This window comes from Tiliqua scincoides, chromosome 3, assembly GCF_035046505.1.
Source record: "Tiliqua scincoides isolate rTilSci1 chromosome 3, rTilSci1.hap2, whole genome shotgun sequence".
Taxonomy (NCBI): Eukaryota; Metazoa; Chordata; class Lepidosauria; order Squamata; family Scincidae; genus Tiliqua; species Tiliqua scincoides.
This window is the reverse complement of record NC_089823.1, coordinates 185,077,278-185,098,830: the sequence shown is the minus strand read 5'-3', so window position 1 is coordinate 185,098,830 and position 21,553 is coordinate 185,077,278. Positions and strand designations below refer to the sequence as shown.

The 21,553-nt window shown below is 44.0% G+C and overlaps 1 protein-coding gene across 3 annotated transcripts in view; it reads right to left on the bottom strand.

Annotated features, from left to right (window-relative positions):
- The window catches only part of LOC136643644 (VPS10 domain-containing receptor SorCS1), a 483,280-nt gene that overhangs the window by 172,420 nt on the left and 289,307 nt on the right, over window positions 1-21,553 (bottom strand). For all 3 annotated transcript variants that reach the window (XM_066618822.1, XM_066618823.1, XM_066618821.1), the window contains exon 4: window positions 4,609-4,767. In XM_066618822.1, coding sequence (XP_066474919.1) covers window positions 4,609-4,767 — 159 coding nt within the window. The remainder of the gene's footprint in view (window positions 1-4,608; window positions 4,768-21,553) is intronic.

Below are 21,553 nucleotides of genomic sequence, written 5' to 3'. Positions count from 1 at the left end.
TCGCAGACACAAGCAAGATATGATGGAGACAGGCATCCCTTGTCTAGCTCACATATCCAGCACTCAAAGGAATGTAGTTTCTGAACACAGAGTCCCTTTGTGGCTGACAATGGCTGACATTCATTGGCCTGACTTCCAGGAATTTGTATAAACCTTTCAAAAGGTAAGAGCCAATATAACCCCTTCAAATTAAAAGGATTTAATGTTGCATTTTTATTTTTTCTTAGCATCCCCCATGGACTACAACCTCTAGTTGATAGTGCCAGTACCCATCAGATTGCCTGCTGCTGGTTCACCCATTTGTTTGTTTTCATTTGTTAGGGGTTGTTCTCCTATTCCCTGATGCTATTTAGTTTATTTCTTTCATTTATTGTAAGATGTTTCAAAACATAATGTTTAGTGAGGTGTGCTAAGAGACTGACTCACAGATGCACTCTGGGGGCATATTTTATGGCCTAGTTTGTGCACTAGTTTATGGACAAATTAAAAGAAAAAATGCATTCTAACAGTGGTACCTATTGCTGAACTTCAGCTAAAGTACATAAACGAAGAAGATATCTACATATCCTTTTTTCCAGGTTCATCTTCCACAAAGAATATTCCCACATTTTCAAGTTGTTCATGTGTGTATCTAGCACAGCGTTTCTCAAACTGTGGGTCAGGACCCACTAGGTGGGTAGTGAGCCAATTTCAGGTGGGTCTGCATGCATTTCAATGTATACTTTATTTTTAATATATGAGAGTTGATGTTAGCATGGTATGTGGCTACGTTGGCGAAAATGTTAAATCTTTTAACAAGCTACTGTGTATATGCTTTTAACAATGACAGTCAATAGAGCTTACTCTCGGGAAGGTGTGGATAGGATTGTATCCTTTGGGATGTTTGGGGAATTGCACCTCGATGCAGGTGCTGGACTATTGGCTTGCGATGAATGGGGTTGCACTCCCCCTGAAGGAGCAGGTCCGCAGCTTGGGGGTCAACCTGGACTCACAGCTGCTCCTGGATTCCCAGGTGGCAGCTGTGGCTAGGGGGTCCTTCACTCAGCTTCGGCTGGTGCGCCAGCTGCGGCCATACTTGAATCGTGCAGACCTGGCCACGGTGATCCATGCCACAGCGATACCTTATTGTAACGTGCTCTATCTGGGGCTGCCCTTGAAGATGGTTCGGAAACTGCAACTAGTGCAGAATGCAGCGGCCCATGTAGTTACTGGAGGTAGGCGGTTTGACTCTGTCAGTCTGCTTCTCCAGCGGCTACATTGGCTGCCCATTCGTTTCCGGGCCCAATTCAAGTGCTGGTTTTGACCTTTAAAGCCCTATACTGCTCTGGGCCAGGCTATCTTAGAGATCGTCTACTCCCGTACAATCTGGCTTGTCCTCTCAGGTCATCAGAGAAGGCCTTTTTACAAGTGCCGCCGCCTAAGGAGGTACGTGAGGCGGCGGCAAGAAATAGGGCCTTCTCAGTAGTGGCACCAAACGTTGTGGAACTCCCTTCCCCTTGACTTGAGAATGGCTCCCTCTCTGGAGACTTTTCGGCGAGGCCTGAAGACCTTGTTGTTTAATCAAGCCTTCTGACTTTATGGCCTTTTTAACATCTTTTCAACATCTTTTAATATTTTTTTAAATACTTGGTTACAGGCCTGATTCTTTTATGCTTGCTGCTCTATGCTCTTTTTACCTGATTACTTTTTATCTGACTACTGTTTTTATGATATGTGTTATATGCTTTTATCTGTTTTTTAAATTATGTTTTAAATCTCTTTTAACCTGTTGTAAGCCGCCTTGAGTCCCTTTGGGGAGAAAGGCGGGGTAAAAATAAAGTTGTTGTTGTTGTTATTATTATTTATTTATTTAGTCATATGGGGATGTTAAAAATTTCCTGCTTGATGATGTCTCTTCTGGACATCACATCACATCCAGTGGGTCCCAACAGATTGTCATTCTAAAAAGTGTGTCCTGGTGCTAAAAAGTTTAATAATGACTGATCCAGTAACAATGAGACAAGCGCCCATTTAGATTCACTCTATTGTTCAAGACAGAAAGAATAGTCCCTGGGATAATTTCAAATACATATCCATAGATTAAAGCTGCATAATTTTACAGAGTATGTTAGGATTGGTTGAGGCCTCTCAGCAATACTGTGCACCTACTAATGACATCAGGAATCCCTAGAGGCATCTCCACTCTGCCCAGGAGGGAAGAATTCCATCCCACAAGCAATGCACATCATTCACCAGTGCTAAGGAAAGGGGTTCCTTTCACTATTGGGAGAAGCACAGGACCATTTTGAGATGCTGAGAACCTCATACATTGAGTCTAGCATCCTCAGCAGCTGAAACTCACAGAAGCTGAAATTCCCTTTGGCTCCCACTTGCTCTGGATGTTCCACACGTTCACAGGAGCATCCAGAAGTGCACCAAAGATCTGATGTCCAGACCCCCACACTCTTACTTTGGCTGCTAATTACACTTGCAAAATCCCAAAGCTATGTACATTCTTTCTGCCCAATGGTCAGTGCTTGATTCATGCTGTTATATTTTGAATGTATCCATGCCATGGTTCAGCAAATTGCACATGCCTCCATTTATGTCATTAAAGCAATTATTGGCTCTGCAGCTAAGGAACGGGAGTTATTTTCTCATCACAAAATATATTCATGTTGCATTAGTAACAAAAAAAAGAAACCCTAGTCAGAATTGAAAAGATAATTGACGAGGAATATATCTAATGGGCAACAATTAGTGGTCTTGTTAGGGCTGTCATTAAAGAGTCCCATTATGCTTCAAGAACAGGGACGTGTGGTGTGGGAGTGGCAGGTGATTGCAGTCCATGGGAAAGCACCACAGCTGCTTTGCTTGCTTACACCCAAGGAGGCTCTCCATACACCAGCTTTCTCAGGTGTAAGGACAGCCTCCTCAGGTATAAGCAGGCAGGGCAGCTCTGGTGTTTTTCCATGCCTTGCCTGCTACACCCGCACCACACATCCCTGTTCAAGAACTGTCCTTGAGTTTTTCATTTTTTTCCCCTTGCATACCTTGCTCTCTGACAGATATTGGTTTACACCAGTGAGCAATTCCTCTGTCTCCCCAGATTTACAAATGCATCGATTTCAAAGGTGCCTATTCTCACTCGAATGTCTGATGGAGTCACAGTGCTACCTGCTCCCATCACCATTGTTGAGAGCTATCCTAGTGCATCCTGTTTGTTTGATGGAAGAGATTCCCATACTGTGTGTTATAAAGTGACACACGGTATCTGAGATGTGCATCATTTTACCGTTTAAATGGTCTCATAAGGACAGAAATCCAGTCACTGATATATTGCATCTCTCAGTGAACTGAGTTTAGTACGTAATTCCACCAGCACCTCTACAAATACATTCACAATATCAGAATTCAAGAAAGAATAAGGAAAAGACAGCATGGTGATCCCGCTTTTCTCTGAAAGCACCCAGCTCCTCTGCGCGGTGTCAGAATGATGGCAGGGCTCATCTCTAGTGCTAGAGGCTGCATCATTCAGCTCAGGCTACCAGAGGTCAGTAACTTGAACCTGGAAGTCAAGCCTGAAGTTCCTCGAACAGAGCAGATCAAACAGATCAACTGATTCTGTTGATCAGGCAACAGCAAAAAGCAAAAAAACAGCAAAAAGAGTATTCTCTTGTTTGGTCTGAAAACACTTGGGAAATTCCCAGTATGGGTTGAGAATCTCTTCTCTGGAATTCCAAAATACAGAATGTTCTGAATATGGAATTCTTTTGAGTGGCAACGTGACTTTTTTGCCTGAAGAAATAATATCACAAACTGTTTCATGCACAAAATTATTTTTAAAAAATATTGTATAAAATTACCTTTAGGTTATGTGTATAAGGCAGGACACTCCAAACCCCAGACTGCAGGCTGGATCCAGGGTTCAGAAAAAGCCCTCCCCCTGTGAGTGGAACTTACTGTTCCATCATTGCATCATGTTTCGTTGAAGCAGAACATGCTACAGCGTTCTGGGCAATTGCATCTGTTGCCCAGCATCCCAGAAGGCTGTGTAACAGGATGTCTGGGCAGACACGACTGCCCCAAGAGTCCCTGTAACATGTACTGCTTCAAAGAAACGCAGCGCGATGGCAGAATGGTAAAATATGAAACAAATGAATTTTGTGTTTAGACTTGGGTTCCACCCCCCAAGATCTCTCATTATGTATATACAAGAATTCCAAAATATGGAAAAATCTGATATCCAAAGTATTTCTGGTCCCAAGCACTTCAGATAAGGATATCTGACTTGTATTAGTTCCCATGATTCAACTCTCACCAGTTACAGAGAGTAATATCAGGGTCTCTGAAACATGAATACTTTGTACAAAAATTAAGGCAGACAATGATTTCTCACTGACTGATGGAAGTACTATGTCCAGTGGCATTTCTAGAGAGGGGCACAGAGCTATGTTTTGCAGGATGTCACAACATGCCATGCCTTTCCCCCTCGCTGTTGGAGCTATTCCAGGCAATGAGAGCACTATGAAGGCAGCTTACTCAGCATGTTGAGATGCCCTGCAAAACATAGTGCTGTGCCCCTCCTCTGAGAATTCCACTGACCATGTCACTTACAAAGCCACTCACCTTCTGATCCTGACTGTAAGCTAGAATCCAGTCCTCCTGCTTGGGATGGAAGAGCATGCTGTGGATGTAGAAGTTCAGCCGGTATTTTTGATAGGTGGCTCCTTCATCAGAACTGATCAGCAAGCTGCTCTCAATCTCAGGGTCAGTAAGCAACATGATCTGTATGGATGAAGCAGGTGAAAACTGAAGGTTAAGGATGAAGAAAGGTGAAGAAATGGCTAAAACCTCTAAATCTCTAGGAAATCAGTTCTATTTTTGTTCTGGGTTTTTATGGTGAAAGATTATTCACTTTTGTGGGCTCCACAGCTTGTCAGTGCAGTGAAGAAGAAGAAAAAAGATGACCTTCCAAATAGGAAAAGGAAAACAATAACTAAACATCCCACATCATAACTTCTCCAAAGATTTCTGTAATACAGTGCTTTACTGTGCACAGCGACCCTATACAGTCAGGTCACATCATACACACGTTTAACTTCACTGAATTCAAGCATACCTGTACACACTTGGGGGGGGGGGAGAGAGGGGGGGGAGAGGGAGAGAGAATTAAGTAATGTGGGCAATTCCACCTGCCATTCAATTCCACCTGCCATTCCTCCCACTCCTAGAGGGAGAGTATATAATAATAATAATAATAATAATATACAGTATTTATATACCGCCTTTCTTGGTCTTTATTCAAGACTTTATTCAAGGCAGTTTACATAGGCAGGCTTATTAAATCCACGCAGGGATTTTTACAAATTGAAAGAAGGTTCTTTCTTTCAAGAACCACTACATTCAAGGTGTTACACTCCGATCTGGTTTAACATTCTGGCCTCCATCCTCCCACGCTCTGAGCAGATGGAACAGCTCAGCTGCAGCTTGCCAGCTGCTTCAAGGTCACACGGTGCCGGTGGCCTCGAACTGGCGACCTTGTGGATGTTAATCTTCAGGCAATGGAGGCTCTACCCTCTAGACCAGACCTCCTGCCCAGTGAAAGTGAGGTGGGAAATACCTCAGTTCCCATGTGTCTCTGGAAGTATAATTTTTGTTTTAAAGAGACAGTATACCTTTTTTGGATTTAAGGTAGTTTTGAATGTACATGATTTCCCCCTTACACTGAGAAAGGTGCAGAAGAAGACAACCAAAATGATTGGGAATGCTTTTAAGGAAGCTTTTTTAGTTTTGAAAAAAAAAAAAAAAAACATGGGTAAGAGAACATGATTGAGGCTTATAGAATGATGCAAGATGTGGTGGGTCTTGATGAGAAAGAGGATGCTAAACTAGACTGACCATTGACCCAATCCAGCATGGTTGTTCTTAGGACAATGTGAAATGGAGAATTGCAGCCTTACTTGCTTATATTACTGAAAAAAAATTGTCTATGATTAATTTTGTGTGTGCACACACACACATGCCTACAGATATACAGCACATTTGAAGAAATTCTATATATTCAGCTTTTCTAAGCAGAAACAGTATTAACAGAGAACAAAGCATCATAAACAAAATACAGCCATTGACATGGATACTAAATAGACGCATCAGCACGACTTCATACTGGATGATACATAAACAGTGTGGTATTCAAAAATTGAATCGACAGATGGCGAGTCCCATTACTCAAAACAAAATTAAAATGGATGTATATTAGCTCTCTCTTCATCCCTCTCTCCTAAGTAATTAATATATTCATCTACCTATTGTGTTTTCTCCCTTTCTCTGTATGATTGTGTGCATTTGTTACAGTGATAATTATATAAGGGCAAGAATTTTCTGGCTCTGGATGTTTCATTTATATTGTTGAAGATATTTCAGTGAAGGATCCTTTGGAAATAAATGCTCTAGTAGGAAAAGCATGGAAATAGCAGTCTATTTCTGAACTGAAATGTCTGAACTACTTCAGCAGTAAAAATACATACAGCATGGATGACTGGGAGACTGGATGGAGTGGTCTGAAGTGCACCAGTAAATGATGTCATCATTATGACACAAATGTCTGCGGCAAAAACTGACAGTCCAGAATTACTTCCCAAACTTCTTCTCACAAACTTGCTATTTTCCTGTAAACGTTTTTTTAAAGCCTCGTAAGAACCTATAAATATAATGGTCATCACCTCCAATGCTAGGACTAGGTTACTGGCAGCCATGAGACAAAGAGCTGCACTGGCCCCCCATGACACTCTTTGCTCATTCCTTGATGGTGCATTGGATATTATCAGCAAACATTCTAACCAGGTGTGTCCTTAGCCACTGCATGATTTGGTTGACCTATGACACACCCCATCCCAAAAGTGGAGAATTCTCCAGTCTCTCTTATATGCTCAGTTCCCTCATCCCTGCAAGCATCTGGATATCCAGATGCTTAGCTGGACTGGGGGCCCAATCATAGCATAACTGGACTGGGGGCCCAATCCTATCCAGCCTTCCAGCACCAGTGCCACCACAATGCAGCTCCAAGTGAAGGAACAAATGTTCCCACACATTGAGGAGGCCTCTGTGACTGCCTCCCCACCACAGGATGCAGTGCACCGGCACTGGAAAATTGGATAGGATTGGGCCCTTAAATGGCACAATATTGCAATCAAAATAGAAGTATTTGTTCCAATCATAAAGGCTCATATCTAGAAGGAAAGAGACAAATTCAAAATCTAAAAAATGAGCTTTTGTTGCCCCCTCACAAGGTGCAGAGATGGAAAAGGTACAATCAAGCTTTGGTGACCTATGGTACTATCCTATTCATGTCTAGTAAGAAGTAAGCGCCACTGATTTCAGTGGACTTACTCTCAGATAAATGTGTATAGAATTGCAGCCTTAGTGTCTCACAGTCCATTTCCAAGCCAGATTCATGCAGTGGATGCATCTTGCTGGCACAAGTGGACTGAAAGAGAACAAAGAGGCAAGCAAGAAGTGTTTTTCTTTCTTTTTTACCCATAATTTGAGCTCCCTAGATCTAGTCCTTTCTTGAATTTTTCAGGTGCTCTCCTTTAGGAAGGAAAAACGTTACTAATGAGCAGGTAGGAAGTTGTCATCTCTGTGATAGAAATTAATGAATATCTGACAAGTCCTCAGAGATGCTGTGCAAAGGAAGATGTGGGGGAAAATGTAGATTAGAAAAAGAGTAATCTGTGAATGATACAATGCATTATTAGTGCTTGGGTATGGGGGCGGGCAATGATACTTCAACACAGCTGTGAGCAGGATAATCCACAGGATGCTTCTTGACAAGGACTGATGGGGGGGGGGAAAGATGGTACAAGCCTGCTACTGTTGGTGGCAGATAGAGACACACACACACCATCAGCTAATATGGAGCTCATTAAGATTAAGGTGACCAAACTTCAAAAACCAGACCAGTGTGGACAAGGGCGACATGCCAAATGGTGCGCCTGATGTTGTGCTCTGCTTCTTACCTGATGGTGTGCTCTGCTTCTCTTACTTTCCAATTTTCTAGCTCAGCCTGCTCCTGCGCTCCACTTTTCCTAAACCTCTCTGCCCTCTTCCTTTTTCAGTCCAGGAAGTGGAAGAAGAAGGGGGAGCAGTGGAGGCGAGCAGGCAGACAAGTGCCCCCCACCAATCTACTGCCTGAGGTGACTGTTTTACAGCCCAATCCTATCCACATTTCCCTGGGAGTAAGCCCCATTGACACTAATGGGACTTACTTCTGAGTAGACATGTATAGGCTTGGGTTGTTAGTTGGCCTCATGGATGGATGGATACCCCTGAGTGTGGGTCACATTTTTCACAACATCTTGCTACTAAGAGAAAGAAGACCAAGATGGCATGGAAAGTTCAAGTAGTAAGAGAGATTTCTCCACACAGAGGGCTTTGGGCGATATGATAAATGTGGCATAGTAAACCAGGCGAGTACATTCCTGCATCCAGATACTGCCAGGTGACCATGTATGGGAAAACCCTTCTGGAACCTGCAATAAGCACTTCCATTTTCAGGCAATGTGGGCAACGGCAGGCAAGTCTAGAAGAAACATGACATATAACCCTTGCTCTGTCTGGTGGACCTCCTCAGCCCCATGCCCGGGGCAAAGGTTCGTGATGGTGCCCCCCTGCGGGATGCCACCACCCCCCATGGGCAAATCCACCACCCCCACCCCCACTCACCACAACGTCCCAGAGCCTCGTGCAACTCCAGGACACACCTCCTGAGGCTTCCCGGCACTCTTAAACCGTGCTTTCATCAAACCAGAATCACAGTTTCCAACTGCGTTGAGAACCCCAGTGGGGCTTCCGCATGGTCCTAGAGGCACGCAAGGCTCCATGCCTGGGGCATTTGCCCCTTTCACTGAATGGTAAGTCCTCCACTATACTGTGCCTCTTTTTCTATTACTATATGTTAGGGGTGCCCCATTTAGGTGGTGGCCCTACACACTCTTACTTGAGAGTAAGCAACATTGAACTAAGTGGGAGTTACTTCCAAGTAAACCATCACATTCGTGCCCTGCCAGTTAATTCGTTGGATAAACAAATTGAAAACCCTGTGAATTGATTTTAATAGTGTCCCCTATTAACTGGACTGTGCACTCTGAAAAATGAAATGTTTAATACAAGCACTTAGCAGAGGTACTCATAGGAGACACTACCATACAAGATTTCCTCTTTGTCCCAAACAGGAAGGAATAGTCAACTGCCAATCACTTTGTGGGTGGGACCAGCTTGTCTCACTCCTGTTGCATGCAGCAAGGCAGGGGAATGAAGACAGCCCATTAGTTGATAGGGAAATTTGGGGGCAGAGGTTCAAAGGCAGTTACAGCTGCTTCTGTGCATCAGTCATTCCACATTGGCTCATCTGCAGAACCATCCCACTTACCCAGTAGGCAATCTGAGGCAGCAGATTCCCTCTTGGAGGGAAGAGAAGAATGCCATGATGGTGACACCCATTTAATTCAAACCACTGCTTGACATGTATTATGGGGGAGGTGGGAGGCAAAGAGGTGATACGTCTGCTAGGATGGGATCATGCAACACACAGCAGCATTATTGGAACACAACACTTTTTTCTTCAATGTTATTCATGTGCAAATTCTTGCAGATTTATTCAATTAATGGATTAAAAGCCACGGGATGAACCAACTAAGGTTACTTTAATTGGTTCACAGGTCCACTTCAAACCTTTGAGAGTTGAACCACAAGTACATTCTCAGTTGACCGCACAGCCATTTTAAAACAAAACTTCCCAATTCAATTGTAAATTGGTGTTCCATAAGTATGAATAAATGAATAGGAAAAAGAAGAAGAAAACATTTGACTTGAATGAAGAAAACTGTACATTTGCAAAGGCTTCGGCACAGTCACATTTGCTGGCCAGTGGCCGAAAAAGTAATTTCTGGATAACCCATGGTAATTGATAGGAAATGCCTCCCAAAGAGAGTATAAAGCAACATGAGTGACATCTGTCACTTTGTTAATTCCCTAATTTTATTATGCCGGCTCATTCTGTAATGAATGGACCAAATGTTATGATGTGTTTTTTGGCGTTGTTTGTACGTTAAAAATTCTATTTTGCTAATCTATGGCTGCAGTTCAATGCACACTTAGTCAACTGGAGTAAGTCCCATTACACTGACAACTCAATCCTACCAATCTTCCCCTCACTGATGCAATGGCACCAAAGTGGCTACTGCTGCATCCTATGGGGGGGAGCAGTTGCAGAGGTCTCCTCTGAGTAAGAAAACAATCGTTATCTGAAAATAGGCCTACACAACACAGGGCTCTGCTCAAACTTGTGCTAGCAAAATAGCTGGTAGAGGTCCAGGTGGACCTGTACCATGGGATCAGGCCTTGGAAGAGGGTTAGGAGTCAGTAGTCACCTTCGCTGCCAAACCCACCCCCTTACCAGACATGAAACGCCAATCTCCTGCCTCCTCCCTGCCCAGTTTCACCTCCCTCCCTGCCCTGCCCTCCCCCACCTTCTCCTATCTCTCCAGTTGATTCACTTGCTTAGGCAAATGGCAGGACAATATGCAGGTTGGAAGGCTTTCCTTCCAGTGTTCCCAGCAGCGTGCCAGAGCACCTTTTACAACTAGCACTTTTTTACAACTAGCACTTTTACAACGGTTGGAGCACCTTTTACAACGAGCACTGACTGCTTTACAAACAGTCAGCACTAGCCGAGGACAATGGCTGGTATCCATAGGATTGGGCTCTTAGTGAGCCAGACCTCCACGTAAATACATATATAATCCGATTGTAAGTGCATGCTATATTATTGAAAGTTTCTCTGAAGTTGTTTGGAGTTAGTGTCCAACTAACAGCCCAATTCCTTTGGATATGTATGGCAGCGGAACTCCCGCTCTGCCATGTCAGTGCCCCAGTGGTGCAATAAGAGGTGCACCCCTGCTATGTGCTTCGGGGCCACAGGTTCAGGCTACCAGAAGCCCCGCACATGTGACAGTGGCTTCCGAACACCATGCTGCAGCAGAAGGAGGCAGAGGAAGAGCGGTTTGAGGGCAGGAGGGGGTAGTTCAAGGGTGGGGAGTGGGCAGGGGACATTTTGAAGGCAGGGTTCCAGCAGTGTATGCCAGGATGCTATCACCTTTTTCCCAGCCTGACACACCCCTTTTTCCCGGCCTGACACATATTTAAGGTTTATGGGTTGTGTTCTTTGCATATGGTTTGAGATACGGTTTGCACAGAGCTTCAAAATTGATTAGCCCCAATCCTCCAGTACATCTCATTGCTTGAGAGCCCCATCCTATGCAGGTCTACTCAGCAGCAAGTCTGTTATAGTCTGTAGGGCTTACTCCTAGGTAAGTGTGCATAGGATTGCACCTTCAGTCACATACCCCCTTCCCATGCATAACCTTCCAGATCACCAAATAAATTGAAAATAAGTTAGGATAAATGATACAAACCAGAGTGCAAACCCACTTACATGGGAGTAAACCCTACTGAAATAAATGAGACTTTCATCTAAGTAAATAGTTTTAAAATGTGAGTAAAAATTAAATCTATATAATTTGCCTAGATATATTTTTTCATAAAATAAAATTTATATTTTTTCTCTGATAATTGGGAACCTTTTTGGGTTAATATTCTAGTACTCCCCAGCTAATGATGTCAGAGGAATCTCTCTGGGGATGTGGGGCATGAGTCTTGAAAGACAAACTGTGGGACCGATGAGGAATGTACTGCTAGGAGTAATGGGATCCTATTAAGAACAAGGGCATTTCAGATGAATATTGTGAAAGAACACCTTATAATGAGCTATATAAGTCTATGAACTAGTCTCCCAGCGGATGCGAATATACGGTTCTGTGTTTATGAGGCTTAATAAAAATAAATGGAGTAGAAATTCCTGCAGCTATGGATCTCCCTGTCTGTGTAAATCCCTCGTTCCCTATGGGTTAAATCCTACTCAGCAGCTGTCTTGCCATCAGTTCACCCCTCCTCACAATGTTCTACAGATAATGAACTCTGCATCACCCTGGGCAAATCTCCTGTTAATAATCTTGGCACCAACCCTGCATACTCCAGCCAGGTCTGGCCATTTATGCTCACTTGGTATTGTAGTAAGTGACATAGTCAGACTCCTGGGTGGAGGGTAAGCCAGGTTAGAGAGAGGGAGGTGAAGAGTGCTTAACCTTTTCTTTGCTATGAGAAGATGAAGGCTGCTGCCCATACAGCACTGATGTACAAGAACAAAGGGAAAGGCCAATGACTCCGGGACAGTACAGAGCCCTGTGCTTCTTTCTGGGTCTTCTCACCCACAGTTTTAGCTATAGCTCTGTGAGCTATAAAGTTTGCTCTTTTCAAACCACATGACAAGGGGGAATGAGAATGCTTTGGCAGCTCCTATCCCCATCCTATGTACTTCTGTAGAGTTGTCAGAACAGACCCTACATGCACAAAACTGTACGAGCATAGGCACTTTAGATGCAATTGGGAAACCTGCAAAATGCACGGCCCTCAATTATGTGAATCAGCCTCTAGGCATATGTTTTTTAAGCATGAAACATCTGTTCTATTGCATATAGTGTTCCGATAGGTCAGAGTCCAATCCTGGGCTCTGCGCACCGGCTCACCGCCTGCACACACTGTCACAAGCATGCCATAAGGCATGTTTGCGGGCCCTAATGCGAGGCAAGCACCGGTGGTAGTCCAGTGTGGTAGCCCTACACTGGGCTACTGCTGGGTGGGTGCCCAACTTCCGCCACTCGGCGGTCACATGGACTGCCGAGTAGTGGAGAGGTAAGTGGGGGTGTGGGGGGAGGCGGGCAGGAGGCATTCCGGGGAGGGGGGAGGCAGGCAGAGGACAGGAAGGAGGCATTACGGGGAGAGGCATTACAGGGGGAGGAAGCAGGGAGGGAAGGAGGGAGGCGGAACTGGTGGAGCAGAGCTCCACCGGATCCAATGCCTCTGTGCTGGGCTCACCACCCGACACAGAGGTACTTAGTTCACCGCCAACCTTTTTGTTGGCGGTGAATCGAGTAGCCCTATTGAGGGGCTACTGCGTTTACCCAGGATAAGGGAATGGAAGTTCCCTTCTCCTGAGGTGTTGCCTGCGGCTGCTTGAAGCATACAGGATGTGGCGGCAGCCATTTTTGGCACTGCTGCAGCCCCACATCCCAAGCAGCTCAGCATTGGGCTGCCCGTGAGTGTAGATTAAGGATGGGCACCACAATTAAGGATGCCACCACGGTCACACTCCCGCCCCTTGTAGGTTTAGTCAGGGTCAGCCCAAAATATCCTGGTGTCTGAGGTGGTGCACCACATGCTGCCCCCTTAACCTGGTGGTGTGCTCCTCCCACTCTAGCCCTTTGCTCTCCTCAACACTACAGTTCCAACCCCTCTTCCTTTTCCAATCCAAGGAGTGAGAGGAGATGGGGGAGCAGAGGAAACAAGAAGGAGGTGAGTGACCCTTCTCCCAATCGGCCAGCCAGGGTGATGCCCTTAGTCAGCTTCATGGATGGGCCAGCCCTGGGTTTGGTATCTCAGATCTGTCTGAAAATGTTGGTTTTTTTTTCTTAAAAAAGAAAACTGTGATTCCATAAATGCTGCTAGAGCCGGTATTAAGTTCTCCATTGAAAAATACAGTCATGGGCAGTCTAATACTAAGGTTACATACTTCTTCTTTGCTTCCACTTTAAGGCTGTGAATGATAAAAAAAAATGGGTTTAATGGGTTATAATGAAATGCTCTTCAAGAAAAATGGAGTCAGCCTGTATCTGGGTACTATTTCTTGCTATGCTTGATAAATAGTGGGCAAGTGGAATTATATTTCCTCTGGATCTCAGGATTTATGGCCAAGCCAGCCATGGTAGATTATGATGGTTTTTCGGCCCCTTAAATACAAAGAACACAGTCTATTATTAAACAGGGAAGTTTAGAGTTTTTAATCTCATGACTGTCCAAGCATGAGAATTAGTGGTCTATGTAGAAAGAGAGATTTAAATGAATTCTTTTTTTTATGAGACACCGAGAGACAGAGAATATACAAAACCTTCTTTTTGGGGGCCAAGGGGAGTTCATAGAAAGTCTCCCATATATTTTTTTTAATTATTGTTTTTAATATGTTTATATTCTGGCATGAATAACTAACCCCAGGGTATAAGGATGATCATGTTAAATAAATTGTAAGCAACGTTTCTGTTCAGGTGGTTCATAATAATAATAACACTTACATAAAAATAACTGGTGATACCATGCATTAAAAAATAGAGCACAATCGTTGAGTGGCCATGAAGGCTTATTTTCCTATTTAAAAGAGCCAATGAAAGAAGGCTGACCAGCTAGAGCAGTGGTGCCCAACCCATGGTTTATGGACCACAGGTGGTCCACAAGATCCTGCAAAGTGGTCCGTAAAGTCCTAGGAAAAGAAAAGATTGTCTTCAATCACTTCCAGTGTCTCAGAGTGAGCGCTTGTCCACGGACCACCAAATTTAATTGTAATTTTTGTGTGCAGTGGGGCGTGAGGTTGCTTAGGGTCTACTTCGGCACCAATTTTTGCCTTGGTGGTCCGCAGGTGCCTAAAGGTTGGGAACCACTGAGCTACAGGAAGCAACCCCACCTTCTTAGGCAGGTTGCTTTTGGTCAGATCCTGTTGTGATTGCAAGAGACCACAAATGAAAAGATGACATATGTACTCACAGTGTACATTTCTTGTCTAAATGGAAAATAAAAACATAAGCATAAGCCTTCTTGGTTCTTTGTTCACCTCCTCCCTTTCCCCAATTTCTCTGTCCACAGCCGTTTTAAAGGGCTGATACCAGTCACCCAACCCATATTAACAGAGATGGTTGTCAGTTGCATCTCCCTGAGTAATTGCCCCTGGCAATGACATCATCAGGCATCATGGGTCTCAGCTGGCAATTGCAGAACTTCTGAGCAGCTCTCAGTGAGCTGCCTCAATATGCCAGAGCTCACAGGTCCCCTTGAGAATGAGAATAACCTTTTTCATTAAATAAATATGCTCACTATACTGGTTTAATGGTGCAAATTAGTCCAATCAACAGTATCCAGCAGAGCAAGGTTAGAGCCCAATCCTATGCTTATCTACTCAGAAGTAAGTCCCATTGTTTTCAATGGGGCTTACTCTCTGGAAAGCGTGTTTAGGATTGCAGCCTAAGTCACAGGAATCTTCAAATCAAGCAGGCAACTTTTGCCAAGCATCCTTGAGAAAACTTCAAGATATTTTCCATTCCCTGCTCATAAATGCTCTCGGTTTATGGCGCCCATAAATAACAGCATACATTAACAAAAGGATTTTGCTGACACTGTATAGAGGCCTCTTTAACAAGAAACAATTAGCGTGAGCCACATGCATGTCCCTAGCTCTTCTTCCCTAAATTGAAAGCACTTTTGCAAAATTAATGCCTTGAAAAGAAATGGCAGGCATGTCTTTGTAACTGCCCCGTCATCAGATAGGGTTCAGCCAAGAACAGATGGTCTTGACGGCAATCTGAACATCAGATCTTTCATGTGTGCTAAGGAAATGGATGTCAACCTATTGTGGCATCATAATCTTGCCTGATAACTGCTAGCATTTTAAAGAAGTAGTAACCTTTTGGTTTTTTCTCAGATCTCACTTGGATTCTAGGAAAACTTGCAGTAGAGTTTGTGCGAGGCTTTCTTGAAATAAATGCAAGGTGGAAAGAAGTCATATCTTTCCAGTTTCAATCTGCCAACAGAAAGCCTCGCAACCCACACAGCAATGGCACTCCCTGTACATTTTCAAGAAAATCTACAGGTGATAAACTTGATAGTTAGCAAAAATGTGAACGGGTTTTTATACAAGCTAAAAATAAAAGGGAGGTTAATCTGTCCCAGTTGCAATAAACATAATAATAATAATAATAATAATAATAATAATAATAATAATAATAATAATCTTTATTTCTATCCCGCCCTTCTCCCCAAAGGGACCCAGGGCGGCTAACAACATATAAAACAGATTAAAACATAATTTCACAAACAGATAAAAACACATTAAAAAACACATTAGCAAAACCCATAAAAACAGTAGTCAGATAAGAGTCAGAATAAAAGAGCATAAAACAGCAGTACTTAGAGGAATCAAGCCTGTAAAAAGCAACTAAAAGATGTATAAAAGATGTTAAAAAGACCATGAACATAAAAAGGCTTGTTTAAACAACAAGGTCTTCAGGCCTCGCTGAAAAGTCTCCAGAGAGGGAGCCATTCTCAAGTCAAGGGGAAGGGGGTTCCACAACATTTGGTGCCACTACTGAGAAGGCCCTATTTCTTGCCGCCGCCCCACGTACCTCCTTAGGCGGCGGCACTTGTAAAAAGGCCTTCTCTGATGACCTGAGAGGACGAGCCGGATTGTACGGGAGTAGGCGATCTCTAAGATAGCCTGGCCCAGAGCAGTATAGGGCTTTAAAGGTCAAAACCAGCACCTTGAATTGGGCCCGGAAACGAATGGGCAACTAATGTAGCCCCCGGAGAAGCGGACTGACAGAGTCAAACTGCCTAGCTCCAGTGACCACACGGGCCGCCGCATTCTGCACTAATTGCAGTTTCCGAACCGTCTTCAGGGGCAGCCCCACATAAAGCGCATTACAATAATCTAACCTCGATGTCACCGTGGCATGGATCACCGTGGCCAGGTCTGCACGATCCAAGTACGGACGCAGCTGGCGCACCAGCCGAAGCTGAGCGAAGGCCCCCCTAGCCACAGCCGCCACCTGGGAATCCAGGAGCAGCTGCGAGTCCAGGTGGACTAAACATGTTTCAATCTATGTACATTTAACACTTATATACTGTGTTGCATTTTCCTAGACTCTTGAAGCTCAAACCAGCAGCCCTTCAGTTCAGCTACCAATTCTCAGATACTCCTATAACTGTATGGAGAGAACTATACACAGTTCACGTCAGAAAGAATTAACAGACTAACATTCTCCTTATCCTGAGCCTCAGCTGATTCCAGAGAGTCAGCTTCATGTCACTGCCTGATATAAGCAACTTGGGCTGCTGCACTCCCTAAGAGTGATCACTCAGTGATTGCGGAGAGAAGCCACTGGGCATGAGATTGACTCTCTGGAATCTGCTGAAACTCAGGATAAGAAGAACTGTAGCCTGTGGTTTCTATATTCTATGCTTCTAGACTTTTGGTACCTTCCCACATCAGCTTCCAGGTCTATTTTCTGCCCTGATGAAAGGAAATGGCTCTATAGTGTTGCTTCTGAGCAGAGGTGCCAGTTGGCACCTGCCTGCCTGCTGTCATTCTTGCCGCCGCCACCTCCTCCACTGTCCCTCCCTTGCCTCTCCCCATCACAGAGTGCAGTAAGGATGGAGTGCAGAGGACATAGTGTCTCATCTCCCATGCTTCCTCCTCCACTCCCTTCCCATCCTGCCAAAACAAGCAAAGTAGAACATAAGAAAGAAAGAAAAATGGTGGTGGCAGAGAGAAGTTGCCTTCAGAGAGGGTAGCAGTTTATTTTTTACATTCTTATACCACCCTTTCTCCAAGGAGCTCAGAGTGATGCACAGTTTCTCTCCTCTTTTGTCGTCACAACAACCCTGTGAGGTAGGTCAGGCTGAGAAATTGTGACTAGCCCAAGGGCACCCAGGAAACTATGGGGTTGATCGGGGATTTGAACCTGGATCTTCCAGGTCTTAAGTCCAACTCTGGAATCACTACACCATCCTGACTCTCCGGGCTTACCTTCCCTTAGTCTTGCCTCTTTGAATCCCTAACCCTCTGGGTTCCACCCTGGTGCCTGCCAGCACTTCAAGTTTATGCTTTAGGAATTAGCTTTTTGCCTGGTCCACTTTTTTTGTTCAAAGTACCCGTGTCCTCGCCAAGCATTGGGGTTTAACCCTGCCAGGATTCAGATTTGGGCACCTAATGGTAGGCTTTCTACATGATAATGACCTTGCAGGTTTTCAGATGAAATATTCCAGAAATGTGGGACGCTCACAGTGAACCAACTTATGGTTTCATCAACACTCTGAGAAGATGACACTTCTTCTGTAAAGCACCTTCTAATAGATTGATCTACTCTGTAGAGTAAAACTACAACACATTCAGAAGGTCTCCCTCTAAAGTAGCCAAAGCAGACATAAACCAATGCATAGCGCATTCTGTTTCTTGTACAGTTGAGATATACCCAGTTCCTTTCAAAGAGTATTTGCATTTGTACAGTGAACCCATGACTTCTTACAAAGAAATTGATATGAATTTTTTTCCATACATTTGATGACAGTGGTATGTTAAACTTAGCTATTGATCTTGATTCCTTTGTCTCCTGTCAGCTAGTGTGTTTTATGCCACATAAGGATTCAAGCTGAATTCTTTAAACAAACAAAACATGCCTGTAGGGGACATAGCAAACTACCTGGAGAGAACTGGGGAACTGGAAAGTCAGTGAGCATTTTAAAAAAGAGAGATCACTGTCAGCAGAGTTGAAACTAAGTGTACGAAGGCAAACTTACAAATTTTGTCTTGGGTTTTTGTGCAGTTTCTAAAAACAGTGACACAAAGTTTATTTCATTTTGGGGAGTGGAAGATAAATGGGTCCACTCAGTTTGGTTGCAAGAGCTGGTGTCAAATGTATTGACTTTCCACTTGGAAAGAAAAGGAAACAAAAACCCCTAAACAATCCATCTGACGCATCTGTAAAAGCCAACCTGTGTCTGCTGGGAGTAAATGGATTCTGATCAGTACTATATAACAGGCTGAGAGGAGAATAATTACCTTTGCTGGGGGTGATGGCTGAATCTTGATTTATGTACACTTTTCATTCTGACTGCATATAAACTTGTAGATAGTGGTGTGATAGAAGAACTGGTTAGGCATGGATTCTGCCCAGTGGTGTGGAACCTCTGCATGTGGTAAATATGATCTCTGTACATCTCAACAGCATGACTGTTCAGCATGTCCTTTCCCAACCTGGCACAGCACAACCCATGAGATTACTCCCCTGTTCCACTTCTAGCAATGACAAGCAACGCAGAGCAATCCTAGACCTTAGGCTGCAATCCTATACATATTTACTCAGCTAGAAGTGAGTTCCACTGAATTCAATGATACTTCTGAATAGACATGCACAGGACTGTGCTGATGGTCAACTACTCTAGCCTGCTAAATGAGTGAAAGGGCACCCCAGCTAATTGGGCTAACAGCTCAATCCTTTATTCACTGGCTGCTGGTAGCATTCCTCCTCTGCTGGCACTGACTGACATAATGAAGTCAGTGCCAGTTGCAAAAGGTGTGCCAGCAGCATGCAAAGTCATGTGCTGATGGAGCACCAGTTGGAAGGCCATAACCTTCTTGCATGCTCCAGAGCAGCACTAAGATGATAGAGGTAAGTTGGTGGCGGAGGTGGGAGGGGAGAACGGAGGTGGGGGAGTGTGGATCAGGGTGGCAATGGGCGAGGAATGGGCGGATTGGGTCAGGGAAGAGGGAAGGTTTGGCAATGGTAGCTGCTGGATCCGAATCGCCTTCCCAGACCCAATCCTGCAGAGCAGGTCCATGCAGACATGAAACAGCTATTTAGTTAGCACGGGTCTGAACAGACACCCACCGTGCACGCCATGGATGCTTACTCCAGGTAAGAGAACAATTGTTCCATTACCCAGAGGAGACCTCCTGGACTGTCCCCCACCACTGCAGGATGCAGCGGTAGCCATTTTGGCATAACCTGTATCAGCAGGGGAGGGGGGAACAACATTGGCTTCTAAGATTGGCCCACATTTGGCCCACATTTGGCGTGGTGGTTCTCAGGACAGCAACCCCAGAATGGCATCTCTTCCAAGAACTGGTTGCTGATGTTTCTTTTATGCCTTTTTTGTTTTGTTTTGAAGATAGTGAGCCCCTTAGAGCAGGGGTGTCAAACATAAGGCTCGGGGGCTGAATGTGGCCCTCAAAAGTTTTTTATCTGGCCCTCAGGCTCTCAGCTGCTGAGCAGTGCTGAGGTGTTACTGCTATAAGGGCAGCCCACATGAAAATTGGGCTCTCCCATACCTTGAAATATAATCAAATTTGTGTATTTTCTCTTCTGTCATTTGCAGTTAATGAGCTCCTAAGTGAGAAAAAGTGCTTATTTTTGGTTATGACCTGTTTAATGACATCATTTTCTACCTAATGACATCACTTCCAGTCCTCAGCAGGCACCATGAATGCTGTTTGGCCTTTGGTATGAAATGAATTTGACACTTCTGCCTTAGAGAATGGGATCCAATCTTTCATGTTTTTTACTATGTAAGTCTCATTGTGAACTTTTTAAATTGAAAAGTGGCATACAAATATTAATACTTTAAAAGAACTTTTTCCCTCCTCAGGGCTCCAACAACATGTCACAGAATGACAGCTTTAGACAAGGTACCTGAAAAATGGTTAAAAAATACATTAATTCATCAGCAACTCAAAATGGAAAAAAACAAAAAAACCAGATGTCCTGGGATTTGGGGGTGGGCATATTTCTCCCTGAGAGAGAGGACTGGTCTCATCTCGCTCAAGCAGTCATCTTTCATGCAGCCAAGTATTCAATAAAGGGAGAGATAACTGGCCAAGACAGAAATTTGCATACTCACATAGATACACCTCCTGATTTCTGTCTGACAGCTTATTTAGGCTGCAGTCCTATGCGGAACACAATGGGACATTTCATAGATATGCATAGAATTGTGCTCTTAATCTGCCTGAAAACATGTTTTGGGTCAGTTCACACAACCAAAGTAGGATTCTTGGCTAGAACTGAACTTCAGAGAGAAACTACACATTATTAAAATCTCTCTCTTTCTCTCTCTCTCTCACTCTGTCATACACCCAGACTACTGTTCTTCATTCAATGAAGAATTCTTCCAAATCCTAGGATTTTCTATCCCCGTGACTTCATGCAGATGTTACACAGAATGGCGGGATAGGGTCATTCTCATGGGACAACTCATAATACTTCACATTTATCCCCTGGCAAAGGTTGTCTACCAATGCCACAGAGGCAGTCTGTGCAGTGGTATAGTGGTGCATTTTGAAGTGCAGATACTCATAATGATGCCCCATCATCCCAGTAACACTCAGTTACTACAACAAGAAGATCCAACATTAAATGTCTTCATTGGGATATTTTATTCTCCCGCAACTTACTGCTGCTTTGACACTTAATATACTTTATTCAAAGATCTTCTAGCTTATTTCATCTGAGATTCTTGGAGTGGGTTTCAGTAGTTTAGGACAAATAGATGAATACAGAAAAAATGGAATTTAAAAAATGTCCTAGATTAAAAATGAAAGGTACATTAAAGTGCTAGCCTTTGCATGTTTATTCAGAAGTAAATTCTACAGCCTTCAGCAGGTCTTTTGTCCCAGTAAATTTGCGGAGGACTGTAGCTTTAATGTAGGGTTTCTCAAACTAGGGTGTTGTGACACCCCAGCCTGAGGACCATGACTTCTGCCCCCTCAAGGAGTGGGGGCAGGAGGGAGGCAGCAACACGATTCCAGGATCGCATCACTAAAGGGAGTGCAGGGACTGGCATTTACTTACCTGTCCCT